The sequence below is a fragment of the Pseudophryne corroboree genome, chromosome 8 (assembly GCF_028390025.1).
Source record: "Pseudophryne corroboree isolate aPseCor3 chromosome 8, aPseCor3.hap2, whole genome shotgun sequence".
In the NCBI taxonomy this organism is placed as follows: Eukaryota; Metazoa; Chordata; class Amphibia; order Anura; family Myobatrachidae; genus Pseudophryne; species Pseudophryne corroboree.
The window spans coordinates 432689170-432704663 of NC_086451.1; the positions used below are offsets into that span (position 1 = coordinate 432689170).

Below are 15494 nucleotides of genomic sequence, written 5' to 3' on the forward strand. Positions count from 1 at the left end.
TTATACGGTGTCTGCCTGAAAAACGCTCCATATCTGTGCTCAGTGTGCTGCATATATCTGTGCTCACACTGCTTTATTGTGGGGACTGGGGACCAGCAGTATTATATAGGAGGAGTACAGTGCAGAGTTTTGCTGACCAGTGACCACCAGTATTATACGTTGTCTGCCTGAAGAACGCTCCATATCTGTGCTCAGTGTGCTGCATATATCTGTGCTCACACTGCTTTATTGTGGGGACTGGGGACCAGCAGTATTATATAGGAGGAGTACAGTGCAGAGTTTTGCTGACCAGTGACCACCAGTATATATAGCAGTACGGTACGGAAGGCCACTGCTCTACCTACCTCTGTGTCGTCAAGTATACTATCCATCTAGATTCTATACCTGTGGTGCATTTTAGTTTTGCAGTTTGCTGACAGTGACCACCAGTATATATAGCAGTACGGTACGGAAGGCCACTGCTCTACCTACCTCTGTGTCGTCAAGTATACTATCCATCTAGATTCTATACCTGTGGTGCATTTTATTTTTGCAGTTTGCTGACAGTGACCACCAGTATATATAGCAGTACGGTACGGAAGGCCACTGCTCTACCTACCTCTGTGTCGTCAAGTATACTATCCATCTAGATTCTATACCTGTGGTGCATTTTAGTTTTGCAGTTTGCTGACAGTGACCACCAGTATGTATAGCAGTACAGTACGGAAGGCCACTGCTCTACCTACCTCTGTGTCGTCAAGTATACTATCCATCCATACCTGTGGTGCATTTCAGTTGTGCGCAGTATATATAGTAGTAGGCCATTGCTATTGATACTGGCATGTAATTCCACACATTAAAAAATGGAGAACAAAAATGTGGAGGTTAAAATAGTGAAAGATCAAGATCCACTTCCACCTCGTGCTGAAGCTGCTGCCACTAGTCATGGCCGAGACGATGAAATGCCATCAACGTCGTCTGCCAAGGCCGATGCCCAATGTCATAGTAGAGAGCATGTAAAATCCAAAACACAAAAGTTCAGTTAAATGACCCAAAAATCAAAATTAAAAGCTTCTGATGAGATGCGTAAACTTGCCAATATGCCATTTACGACACGGAGTGGCAAGGAACGGCTGAGGCCTTGGCCTATGTTCATGGCTAGTGGTTCAGATTCACATGAGGATGGAAGCACTCATCCTCTCGCTAGAAAACTGCAGTGCCACTCCTAGATGGGCTAGGTGTTTGTGTCGGCCACTTGGGTCGCTTAGCTTAGTCACACAGCTACCTCATTGCACCTCTTTTTTTCTTTGCATCATGTGCTGTTTGGGGACTATTTTTTAAATCTGCCATCCTGTCTGACACTGCAGTGCCACTCATAGATGGGCCAGGGGTTTGTGTCGGCCACTTGTGTCGCTTAGCTTAGTCACACAGCGACCTTGGTGCGTCTCTTTTTTTCTTTGCATCACGTGCTGTTTGGGGACTATTTTTTTGAAGTGTCATCCTGTCTGACACTGCAGTGCCACTCCTAGATGGGCCAGGTGTTTGTGTCGGCCACTTGTGTCGCTTAGCTTAGTCACACAGCGACTTTGGTGCGTCTCTTTTTTTCTTTGCATCATGTGCTGTTTGGGGACTATTTTTTTGAAGTGCCATCCTGTCTGACACTGCAGTGCCACTCCTAGATGGGCCAGGTGTTTGTGTCGGCCACTTGTGTCGCTTAGCTTAGTCACACAGCGACCTTGGTGCGCCTCTTTTTTTCTTTGCATCATGTGCTGTTTGGGGACTATTTTTTTGAAGTGCCATCCTGCCTGACACTGCAGTGCCACTCCTAGATGGGCCAGGTGTTTGTGTCGGCCACTTGTGTCACTTAGCTTAGCCATCCAGCGACCTCGGTGCAAATTTTAGGACTAAAAATAATATTGTGAGGCGTGAGGTGTTCAGAATAGACTGAAAATGAGTGTAAATTATGGTTATTGAGGTTTATAATACTATGGGATCAAAATGACCCCCAAATTCTATGATTTAAGCTGTTTTTGAGGTTTTTTTGTAAAAAAAAACACCCGAATCCAAAACACACCCGAATCCGACAAAAATTTTCAGGGTGGTTTTGGCAAAACGCGTCCGAATCCAAAACCAAAACACAAAACCCGAAAAATTTCCGGAGCACATCTCTAACCCAAATCTAACTCTCTGTCTGCACATGTTATATCTGCCCCCCCCTGCAGTGCACGTGGTTTTGCCCAATTGCTAACAAACTTGCTGCTGCAATCAACTCAGAATTACCCCCACAGATGTAAGAGAATAAGAGAACGGTGTGAGGGTATACGCTAAAGCTGCAGTCTCAGCTGCATTATGTTTAGGATTAGTTTGCTTGTTGTTAGTTGTTACCAAACTTATTTTCCAGCTACAATAGCCTGGTTTCTTTGATGACAAGTCAGAAACCGATTACTATCATAGGGTGCTAGAGGTGGTCAGGTGAGGAATGCGAGGAATGATGATGTGTTCACACTAAGAGTTAAACTAATCTACTCAGTCAGGACATGTTAGAGAAAGAGACTGTGGCTGTGATTGGTCGGACTGGAGAGACCGTTGTTCGTTTCCTGTTTTCTGCATTTATAAACCACAGATACTGTACACACCCTGCACTTATGAAGGAAGAGAATTCACTTCTGTGATCGCAGCTCAGTGTTACACAGTCTACAGACATCTCCGGTGAGAGGATTTAATATTTGATGGCTATTGGGGGTAATTCTGAGTTGATCGCAGCAGGAACTTTGAAAGCAGTTGGGCAAAACCATGTGCACTGCAGGGGAGGCAGATGTAACATGTGCAGAGAGAGTTAGATTTGGTTGGGTTATATTGTTACTGTGCAGGGTGAATACTGGCTGGTTTATTTTTACACTGCAATTTAGATTGCAGATTGAACACGCCACACCCAAATCTAACTCTCTCTGCACATGTTACATCTGCCTCCCCTGCAGTGCACATGGTTTTGCCCAACTGCTTTCAAAGTCCCTGCTGCGATCAACTCAGAATTACCCCCATTGTCATTCTTGGATTGTGAGAAATTGCTTACTTTGCTTTGCTATAATTCTGGAACATATTTCATTTAATTTTTAGTCAATTACTTATATACAGTATGTCTTCATATTTCAGAGCTGGTGATTACTGTCACAGGATACAAGGTCTTACATATAAGGTTAGTAGTATCAAGTAACGCAGACCCTCCAACATGACCCGCCCCACTAGGTACAAAATGCTCTGTTCCTGGACTTCCCTCTTAATTTATGATTTCCATCACCTGTGTTGAACTAGTTAAATGATAAGAAAGTTGTTTCTTCACAGGTGATGGCAATAATAAATTAAGAGGGAAGACCAGGAACAGAGCATTATGTACCTAGTGGGGCGGGTCATGTTGGAGGGTCTGGTAGCGTGTTAAACGGAAAGTGTTATCATACTTTTGCAGGATTATGGGGGTCATTCCGAGTTGTTCGGTCGTTATTTTTTTCTCGCAACGGAGTGATTAGTCGCTAATGCGCATGCGCAATGTCCGCAGTGCGACTGCGCCAAGTAAATTTGCTATGCAGTTAGGTATTTTACTCACGGCATTACGAGGTTTTTTTCTTCGTTCTGGTGATCTGATCGTAATGTGATTGACAGGAAGTGGGTGTTTCTGGGCGGAAGTTGGCCGTTTTATGGGTGTGTGCGAAAAAACGCTACAGTTTCTGGGAAAAACGCGGGAGTGGCTGGAGAAACGGAGGAGTGTCTGGCTGAACGCTGGGTGTGTTTGTGACGTCAAACCAGGAACGAAACTGACTGAACTGATCGCAGTTGCCGAGTAAGTGTGGAGCTACTCAGAAACTGCTAAGAAGTGTCTATTCGCAATTTTGCTAATCTTTCGTTCGCAATTTTACTATGCTAAGATTCACTCCCAGTAGGCGGCGGCTTAGCGTGTGCAAAGCTGCTAAAAGCAGCTTGCGAGCGAACAACTCGGAATGAGGGCCAATATCCGCGGTCCCAGGATAATTCCACCTGAAACTGAAAAGCAAGTTTTAAGTGCAAATATCCTACCCCCTTTACCAATAGGTCCCTTACCCAGGGTTCAGCACATTTTATGTTCCCAGTAAATGAGCTTTGGGGACAGAGATACTCCAACCAAAACGTAATGTTTAGGTTTTGGTGGAATTAACCTTTATAAACAGCTGTGTAAACCAGTATAATGCACTATAGACTCTGCTGATCTGGGTCTCAGCTGATCTTGTGTCTGAGACCACATTTTGTTATAGCTAATAGTGTTTTAAGTATTAAATATGTAGAGGAATATTAGCATAAAAAGTACATAGGGTCCACAGGGAAGCATCGGAGTTGTAGTGGTGGATGAGAATCGAGGCACCAAACAGTGCCTGGAAAATACAAGAGGTTAGATAATATTAGATGTCACTTGTTTTGGTTTTCATTCTAATTTCACTGTCATGTTTTGTGAAACCACCCTCAAGTGTTTTAATATCAGAACCATTGGCGTTTCTACCATGGGTGCAATGTGTGCGGTGCACACAGGCTCCTGGGTCCAGTGGGGGCCACACCGCACACACTGCACCCATGCTGTGTTAAAACTCACTGTTCCGGAGTCCTGCGACCGGTGCTGAAGCCGCAGCAGTCGCAGCAAAAATCTGTCCCAACATGGCCGCTGCGCATGTGCAGTAGGAAATCAGTTTCCAGACCATGGCAGGCGCCATGTTTCTGGAGACTTGCGCATGCGCAGTAGACTCTGACTCATTGCTGGAGCCAACATGGAATAAAGAAGACTCTTTTTTGGGTGCACTCTTGTTAAATGTGTATTTATGAATGATATTAAAACATATAATTTTATTATGTTTTATTAAAATATTGTCCGTATCCAGTCATTCTCCCCATGAAATTAATTTATATCACAAGACGGAGATACCCATAAATATATTTGTTGGGGAAACAAAGTCACAAATGGGGTTATGTCCTGGTTTAATCTATCCCAATATAGACTGGCATGGAGGTGTAGATATAATCACCGTACACCTGTTCTCATGCCATACCAGTACAAGCAATGCTTGTTTTAATGGGACCAAAATTGGTCATGCAAAAGTAGGTATCAATTACACCGGGAGTGTGTATACCATATATATTACCTTGTCCTGTCCTCGACACTCAAACCCTACTGAGTGTGCCTGATATAGTGGAATAAAAATTCCTAATTAATTCTCGCCTGAGAAAGTAATCATACACCTATTCTCATATCGTATCCGTACAGGCAGCGCATGTGTTGATGAGACCAAAATTAGTAATATACAAATGTTCTTGCCTGAGAAAAATCAGGAAGAATACATACAGGTGGGAAGGAAGAAGTAGTGGTGATACTGCTGTTGGTATTGAGTTTTGATTTGAAACAGCCTCAGATTACTACACTGGGTATTCTCTGAGGGTCACCCCTCAGATACTGACCCAGCCCATCACCGTTTTGCTTCCAAGATCAGACGAGATTGGGCTCTAGCGGTGAGGTATGATAGTAACCTATAAATGAAGTGTTTCACTCACCAATGAGAGTGCACCTATTGGTAGATTAAGGGAAAAGTGTGGATCTGCTGTCCCTGTTAGACCTGGGATTACTCCCAGGAATCATGGATGAGAGTCCATGAAAATAAGGAAAGTAATGAATTCTTTGTAAGAAATAAGAGGATTACACAATACACTATTCAGGCAAAATTGCACATCTGTATTGTCTATGGTATGTGTTCACGGTGTCACCGTATGCAAGAAATCGGGGAAAATGCCCTATTATGGGAGAAAAATTTCATCCACACATTTTCATTTCAATTTGAACAACATATCCAATAGTATCATAAAAAGAGGTCTCAGATACAATGTATATAAGAATATATAACGGGTAAAGGTAATATAGTAATCAGGTACAGCATGCATGTGTCATGACTGGAGCTATCATTTCCATTCATTGGTTACACCTGGGATAGGTATGCTGTCTTAAGCACCAATTAGTGCATATACCACTGAATAATCACAAAAACTGATAGAAAAAAATGATAGAGAAAAATAATAATAATAATAATAATAATATCAAAGGTGATACCGATTACCGCCCAGGTCCCTGGGTCAGTTAAGAGTGATTGGTAGTATAGGTATTCTCCCGTGTAGGATCCTATTGCATGCCTTGCTCAGAGTCCTTGATGCATATTGGATAGGAGTCAGAGTCCTTACTGCATATTAGATAGGAAGTCAGAGTCCTTACTGCATATTAAATATCTAATATGCAGTAAGGACTCTGACTTCCTATCTAATATGCAGTAAGGACTCTGACTCCTATCCAATATGCATCAAGGACTCTGAGCAAGGCATGCAATAGGATCCTACACGGGAGAATACCTATACTACCAATCACTCTTAACTGACCCAGGGACCTGGGCGGTAATCGGTATCACCTTTGATATTATTGTTATTATTATTATTATTTTTCTCTATCATTTTTTTCTATCAGTTTTTGTGATTATTCAGTGGTATATGCACTAATTGGTGCTTAAGACAGCATACCTATCCCAGGTGTAACCAATGAATGGAGATGATAGCTCCAGTCATGACACATGCATGCTGTACCTGATTACTATATTACCTTTACCCGTTATATATTCTTATATACATTGTATCTGAGACCTCTTTTTATGATACTATTGGATATGTTGTTCAAATTGAAATGAAAATGTGTGGATGAAATTTTTCTCCCATAATAGGGCATTTTCCCCGATTTCTTGCATACGGTGACACCGTGAACACATACCATAGACAATACAGATGTGCAATTTTGCCTGAATAGTGTATTGTGTAATCCTCTTATTTCTTACAAAGAATTCATTACTTTCCTTATTTTCGTGGACTCTCATCCATGATTCCTGGGAGTAATCCCAGGTCTAACAGGGACAGCAGATCCACACTTTTCCCTTAATCTACCAATAGGTGCACTCTCATTGGTGAGTGAAACACTTCATTTATAGGTTACTATCATACCTCACCGCTAGAGCCCAATCTCGTCTGATCTTGGAAGCAAAACGGTGATGGGCTGGGTCAGTATCTGAGGGGTGACCCTCAGAGAATACCCAGTGTAGTAATCTGAGGCTGTTTCAAATCAAAACTCAATACCAACAGCAGTATCACCACTACTTCTTCCTTCCCACCTGTATGTATTCTTCCTGATTTTTCTCAGGCAAGAACATTTGTATATTACTAATTTTGGTCTCATCAACACATGCGCTGCCTGTACGGATACGATATGAGAATAGGTGTATGATTACTTTCTCAGGCGAGAATTAATTAGGAATTTTTATTCCACTATATCAGGCACCCTCAGTAGGGTTTGAGTGTCGAGGACAGGACAAGGTAATATATATGGTATACACACTCCCGGTGTAATTGATACCTACTTTTGCATGACCAATTTTGGTCCCATTAAAACAAGCATTGCTTGTACTGGTATGGCATGAGAACAGGTGTACGGTGATTATATCTACACCTCCATGCCAGTCTATATTGGGATAGATTAAACCAGGACATAACCCCATTTGTGACTTTGTTTCCCCAACAAATATATTTATGGATATCTCCGTCTTGTGATATAAATTAATTTCATGGGGAGAATGACTGGATACGGACAATATTTTAATAAAACATAATAAAATTATATGTTTTAATATCATTCATAAATACACATTTAACAAGAGTGCACCCAAAAAAGAGTCTTCTTTATTCCATGTTTGCTCTAGCTTTTCTCTGACTCTGGGTGCACCACCAGATAGCAATAAGAGATTATCTCCGTACAAATGTATACTGGTCCTTATAAACACATGTAATTGTGCAATACTGGTGCGGAATCACCAACCTCCTTTGGTAAATCATTGCTGGAGCCTACAGCGCCATGGAGAGGAGTCACGGGCCCCCTCCTCTCTTAAAACGCCCCTGATCAGAACCTTAGGTTCTAGATTTCTTGAAAATGGATAAAAACAGCTAAAATCATTTAAGAGTTTTAGCAATCCAAAACACTGACTTCGGATCAAAAATCTGAATTCTGAACGCGGCAAGATCCGAACGAGGTCTCGAAAAGGATCTGTGGAATCTGGGTGGGTTGGGATTTCTAAAGAATCGAACCACACATCTCTATAAAATATTAAGGGACAGATGTAGGAAGCTGTGGATGGAGATAAAGTACCAGCCAATCCGCTCCTGTCATTTTTCAAACACAGCCTGTAACATGGCATTTAGGCTGGTACTTTATTTATCTCCACTTTATCATTCTCCAAAGCTTAATACATCTGCCCCTAAGACTAGTCAATGTTAATCTCTATCCTTAAGACTAACCATGGGCCTATTTCAGATGCAGTTGCAGATCTGCTATTGTACGCAAATGGGCTGATGTTTTATTACTGCGCATGCGTCTGAGCCGCAGTGCAGTGCGCATGTGCAGTGAGTGAACTGCGATGGCGGTCGCACAGGGGAATTACAGTAATCGCAAAGTGAGTGACAGGAACACAGCATTTGGGGGTGGTAACTGGGAGTGGTCGGGTAAACGCAGGCTTGTCATGGCTTTTCAGATGGCGTTTTCTGGGTGCGCATAAGTTAGCAGTTGCAATCTCATTTGCAACTGGAGAGCCCTCAGCATCCCTGGAGAGCAGCTCAGCCTGTGCGTGATGATGGTACCGATGTATCAGTAGTTATACACCGTCAGACGGAAATGATGCAACAGCAGTAGGCGTCCCTATGCTCAGGTTAGCTTATGCCCATATTAGCATATAATCGCAATTGCGTACAGCAAAAGATAGCAACAACAGTAGCACGAACAAGCACATCTGAATTAGGCCCAGCACTTACGTGTTTGGGTTTGGAGATTGCCAGGAGAACGTCTGATGCCAGAGTGTACAGTACCTACAGTAAAGGTGGTGGCGTTATGCCGTGGGGCTGTTTCAGCACGTTGGATACGGGACGGCGGCGGTCGGGATCCCGGCATTCAGAATATCGGCACCTGGATCCCGGCCACCAGAATGCCGGCAGGGGGGCGAGCGCAATGAAGCTCCTTGTGGGCTCGGTGGCTCGCTGCGCTTGCCACAGGTTATATTCCCAATCTATGGGTGTCGTGGATACCCGCAAGTGGGAATAGCCCTGACACTGCTGCCGGCATTCTGGCGGCCAGGATCCCGACGTCAGTATTGTTGACCACCGGGATCCCAACCGCCGGGATCTTGAGTACATCCCGTTTCAGCTGGTTTGTCATGGGTCCACTAGTTGTAATGCACGGTCACATTAACTCTAAGTATAAAGATGTTCTCAATAACTCTGTGCTCCCTACATTGCGGCAGTTCTACAGAAGCAATGAATGTTTTTATCAGGGCGACATTGCCACCTGTCATGTTTCCAGGGTGACGCTGGACTGGTATACAGAAACTTCGGTAACCCGGATGGACTGGCCAGCTCCGAGTCCAGATCTTATCCCTATTGAGAACCTCTGGGACGAATTGGAGCAACGAGTGACTCTAGGCCAACTCGACCTTCTTCACTGTCGCAGTTGGTCACTGTACATAAGGCGGAATGGCAAAACATACCACCTGCTGTTGTTCAGGAACTTGTGGACAGTTTGCCAAGGAGGGTGTCTGCAGTAATCACTGCATGTGGTGGACCTACAAAATACTGACGTCAATAAGATCTCGTTGATTTATTTGCTGTCAGTGTCCAATCACTTGTCAACATAGTGTATATAAGGCCCCAGTCATTAACTCTCACTTTAACCCTTAACTGGGGTAACATATATACAGTACAAACAACATGTATTGAACAGACAAGTCCTCAGGGGGTGGAGTGATAAGAGTTGAATGTAATTCCCCTCTGTGGATAAATGTTGTGTCTCTTAGCCCCTGTAAGCGGCATTATGGGTATAACCAGGTAACAACAGGACATTTGCATGTAAGATAAGTGTGCCACGGGCATGTAGACCCAATTGCATGTTACTCAGAGTGAGCCTACCCAGAGGTCCCACTGACCTCAGACAGACCTCCTGCGCCAAGGATAGGGCATAATCTGCACTGATAGTGATGGCAGCCACTTCCATAAGTGGTGGATGGTGCAGCCACATACAGTAGATGTGGCCAGCTCTGAATAAAGGCGAGCATTTCCATATATTTTGAAGGAAGCAGTATGGCTGTAGATGCTGACAAAGTGCATGAAACTCAGGTGCTCTAAGGGGTAACTTTACCAAGATGGGTGTTCTATTTAGGATGGGATGTTGCACATAGCAACCAATCAGATTCCAGGTATTATCTTCTAGAAGGTGCTAGATAAATGAGAAGTAGAATCTGATTGGTTGCATTGGTCAACATCCCATTCTAAATAGAACTCTGATCTTAGTAAATTTACCCCTGTGTGTCTAGTGCAGTGGTTCTCAAACTCGGTCCTCAGGACCCCACACGGTTCACGTTTTCCATTTCACCTAGTAGGTGCACTGTGTATCACCAACTGCCACATTTTAAAAACCTACAAAACATGAAACGTGTGGGGTCCTGAGGACTGAGTTTGAGAACCTGTGGTCTAGTGTATAGGTCATTGATAAACACTGAGGAGTTACTGTGACTGCAAAGCTTGAGTCTATCCATTGTTGTATCTCTTTTCAGATCACGCCCACCAGGATGTCTTCAGTATCACCATTTATCCTGACGCTCGGGATTGTCCTCAGTCTCTCCCATCTGTCCGCATGTCAGAACTGGCCGGCGTTTCAGGCAAAGCACATAACTGGCTCATCAAACATCGACTGTATCACGGTCATGAATCAGCCTCTGTTCCATGTACGTGGGCGCTGCAAGTCACTCAACACCTTCATCCATTCATCTGCACCCAGTGTCCAGGCTATCTGCAGCAGTGTCACCGGGAACAGAGATGTGACGAGTAGTACAAGTTTCAGACTCACAAACTGCTTTAGGGCATCTGATATGAAGCCTCCGTGTCCCTATAATCGTAGACCTGAAACAAATGTGATATGTATACGATGTGAGAACAGGCTTCCCGTACACTTTGTTAAGGTTGGGAGATGCTGAAGTCTGTCTTCTAAACATTATGTTTCTTTAATTTGTTTGTGTGTAATGTACAGCAGAGGAGAACGCAGCAACCTCATCTCTGTAACACATAGTAAATGGCCCTATTCGGTATAACACTTGGGGAGCGGTTTATTAAACCGGGCAGGTGGAAACGTTGCCCAGAGTAACAAATCATCTTCAAGCTGTCATTTTATAGACTATATTTGTTACATGATAGCTAGAAGCTGATTGGTTACTGCATATTTTATCAAAAGAAAAAGAAAAAGGGTAGCATTGTGGTGCACAAGGTCAAAAATTAGCTGTTTATGAATCAATTAAAACGTAACTTTTATTGTGGTAATTTGAAATAAATAAACTCCCCAGCAATCAAAAGAGCGAAATATTAAAAACTAAAAGATAGTAAGAGATGAAATATTAAAATCTGGCGCTGAGACACCTGATATTGCTCCTATTAATGCTCAATAATCGATCCAATATCAATGTAAGTATTGTGTAGTGGTGTGTAAATTGTCACCTACTAAATATCAATGTAAGTCTTACGTAGCGGTGTATAAATTATCACCACTGTATATATTATATAGTGATCCCCTAATTAACACCGATAGAAACAGAAACAAAGGACACTCCTCATGTATTTAATCCATGTAGTTATATAATTAGGGAGTAATAAATAGAAGTGGGTTTTACAGATATCACTGAATAATGGAATTGGATACTATGTCTCCCCCATACACTGTTGCAAAAGTGTGTTCTGCTAACTTCTCCACCAACAGGGAGTGACAGAGTAGATCACTGTAACAAGAATGAAACAAATAAGCTATACATTCTTTTTTCTGTGGACTGCTGTGATGCAGAGCACGATCTTCATTTGTGGTTATTCACACTGTCTGGATGAATATTCCCATTAGCGTATTATACTCTGAACTAATACAAAATTCTGGAGATTGTGTTCATAAACTAGAAGGTGACAGTATAATTGGTGGGTATGATTACTGATAATTTGACCAATTATTCTTTCCTCTCTATACTGCTAGAATCTATAATAAGATTGCAGAATAAATCCTCATCACATCTCACTGAAATAGTAACTACTTGTCTGCACAGTATTGTAGGCAGTGATTATTTTCTCACAGTCAGTAAAACTAGGAATGACATGTATCTCATATTGGGAACCTAAACATTGGGAACCTAAACATTTGCACCCACAGTTAAACAGTGTTTCTGTTGTGTATTGGACTAACAGCAGTCTGCTGAGTTCACATTAGCCGTGTTGGGTGGGACGGCATTAGGCAGTCCTGACCTGCACGGTGTTACAAACAGATATAAGTCTCTCACAGTAAGAGAGATATCGTATGTCTCATGTTCGAGGGAGCAGTGTTATATTTCATTAACACTTGTGCCCTCAGTTAGATCACTTCAATTAAACTAACATTTATAGTTAACACAATATCGTTAGGAGCATATCTAGGGCCGTCAGCGCCTCACTCCAATGCGCATTTCGCCCGTAGCTTAATCATGGAGCTGAGTGAAGTGATCTAACTGAGGGCACAAGTGTTAATGAAATATAACACTGCTCCCTCGAACATGAGACATACGATATCTCTCTTACTGTGAGAGACTTATATCTGTTTGTAACACCGTGCAGGTCAGGACTGCCTAATGCCGTCCCACCCAACACGGCTAATGCGAACTCAGCAGACTGCTGTTAGTCCAATACACAACAGAAACACTGTTTAACTGTGGGTGCAAATGTTTAGGTTCCCAATGTTTAGGTTCCCAATATGAGATACATGTCATTCCTAGTTTTACTGACTATGAGAAAATAATCACTGCCTACAATACTGTGCAGACAAGTAGTTACTATTTCAGTGAGATGTGATGAGGATTTATTCTGCAATCTCATTATAGATTCTAGCAGTATAGAGAGGAAAGAATAATTGGTCAAATTATCAGTAATCATACCCACCAATTATACTGTCACCTTCTAGTTTATGAACACAATCTCCAGAATTTTGTATTAGTTCAGAGTATAATACGCTAATGGGAATATTCATCCAGACAGTGTGAATAACCACAAATGAAGATCGTGCTCTGCATCACAGCAGTCCACAGAAAAAAGAATGTATAGCTTATTTGTTTCATTCTTGCTACAGTGATCACTCCCTGTTGGTGGAGAAGTTAGCAGAACACACTTTTTCAACAGTGTATGGGGAAGACATAGTATTCAATTCCATTATTCAGTGATATCTGTAAAATCCACTTCTATTTATTACTCCCTAATTATATAACTACATGGATTAAATACATGAGGAGTGTCCTTTGTTTCTGTTTCTATCGGTGTTAATTAGGGGATCACTATATAATATATACAGTGGTGATAATTTATACACCGCTACGTAAGACTTACATTGATATTTAGTAGGTGACAATTTACATACCACTACACAATACTTACATTGATATTTGGATCGATTATTGAGCATTAATAGGAGCAATATCTGGTGTCTCAGCGCCAGATTTTAATATTTCATCTCTTACTATCTTCTAGTTTTTAATATTTCGCTTTTTTGATTGGTGGGGAGTTTATTTAATTTCAAATTACCACAATAAAAGTTACGTTTTAATTGATTCATAAACAGCTAATTTTTGACCTTGTGCACCACAATGCTACCCTTTTTCTTTTGATAAAATACAGACTTCCCAGGTAGCACGTCCCCTCAGGTAGATACCCAGACCTCTAGGTTAATATGTTATACGGGGATTAAGTCATATTATACCGGTGCGGAAACATCTGTTTTTGCTTGTATAACCTGGTTACTGCATATTCAAGTTAATTAATAGACCCCGCTATGCATAGCTAGTAGCAAGAAGCAGCCTGTACATCTCTGTATAAAACATGTATGTAGAGCACAAGGCTTTATTATATTTTGTGTACTCATGACAGAGAAGGTGGCCACTCTCAGCTCTGGGCCCCATAGCTGAGAGGGCCCCACTCCCTGCACCTATTGTAGCTACAGCCTTGTATATAACACATGTAACTGTGACAGGGAAGGTGGCCCCTCTCATCACTGGACCCCATAGCAGCTGCACTCCCTGCACCTATGGTAGCTACACCCCTGTATATAACACATGTAACTGTGACAGAGAAGGTGGCCCCTCTCAGCTCAGGGCCCCATAGCAGCTGCACTCCCTTCACCTAGGGTATCTATGCCCTTGTACATAACATATGTTACTGTGACAGGGAAGGTGGTCCCTCTCAACTCTAGGCCGCATAGCAGCTGCACTCCCTGCACCTATGGTAGCTATGTCCTTATATATAACACATGTAACTGTGACAGGGAAGGTGGCCTCTCTCAGCTCTGGGCCCCATAGCAGCCGAACTCCCTGCACCTATGGTGGCTACAACCTTGTATATAACACATGTAACTGTGACAGGGAAGGTGGCCCCTCTCAGCTCTGGGCCCCATAGCAGCCGAACTCCCTGCACCTATGGTAGCTACAACCTTGTATATAACATATGTAATTGTGACAGGGAAGGTGGCCCCTCTCAGCTCTGGGCCCCATAGCAGCTGCACTTATGGTAGCAATGCTCTTGCTATGGGAAGCAATTACAGTATATTACAAATATTGCATTGCCATGCTCCTTGTGCTATTAATATATACAATAAATTCATCCATTAGCCTTTCAATTTATTTTTTCTCTTAAAAATTTGTGGTTTTCATTATTTTGAACCTGAGAATTCCGAGGTTTACCAAACAAGTAGATTTGATGTAAATATTTATTTATTTTGAATCTCAGGCGCTTTGTACTACGCAATGTGTATACTGTACATACCGCTCATGACAGCTGACATTAAGTGTTGTGAAGCCTATAGTACTGTAAGGGCTTTATTCACAGTCACTGGGAGAGAGGCACGGGGGTATGCCAGCTGCTCAAAGAGCACTGGGCATGCCCCCATAGTGTCAAAAACAGGGGCGTGGCTTGTGATCACGGCACCCTCTGTGAGGTCACGCCCCCTACCCATGAAGCCATGCCTCCAGCGCTCATCTCTGTCCCTCCTTCCAACTTTCTAAAGTTGGGAGGTATGACTTGAACTGTGTCCCCTTCCCCTTGGCTGTTATTCCTTCCCATTGCCATACACTGCGGAGATGAGCCTGGATTGCATCTGGAGACGTGGCGCCATGGACTGAAAATGCTATTAATCGCAGTACACATGGTAGGACTGTGCAGCTAATAAGTACCCAAGTGGCTTGGAGCACTGTATATTATTTCTTTTTATTATTTTGTAACTTATAAACACATATCCAGTCTTCCCTGCACCGATTGCACATTGAATCAATCTTTAGCTCTGAAAAATGTTCATTCTGCAGAGTGTAATGTGTCTTTCTCTGACGTCCTAGTGGATG

General features: G+C 42.6%; 1 protein-coding gene and 2 pseudogenes across 1 annotated transcript; 2 read left to right on the top strand and 1 right to left on the bottom strand.

Annotated features, from left to right (window-relative positions):
- The first annotated feature begins 2613 nt into the window (after positions 1-2613).
- Positions 2614-11370, top strand: LOC134947919 (sialic acid-binding lectin-like). The gene is made up of 3 exons (XM_063935736.1): positions 2614-2688; positions 3133-3175; positions 10668-11370. The coding sequence occupies exon 3, from the start codon at positions 10683-10685 to the stop codon at positions 11085-11087; it is 405 nt and encodes a 134-aa protein (XP_063791806.1). The 5' UTR covers positions 2614-2688; positions 3133-3175; positions 10668-10682; the 3' UTR covers positions 11088-11370.
- Positions 5404-5521, bottom strand: LOC134953894 (5S ribosomal RNA; annotated as a pseudogene).
- Positions 7010-7127, top strand: LOC134953895 (5S ribosomal RNA; annotated as a pseudogene).
- Positions 11371-15494: the final 4124 nt, after the last annotated feature.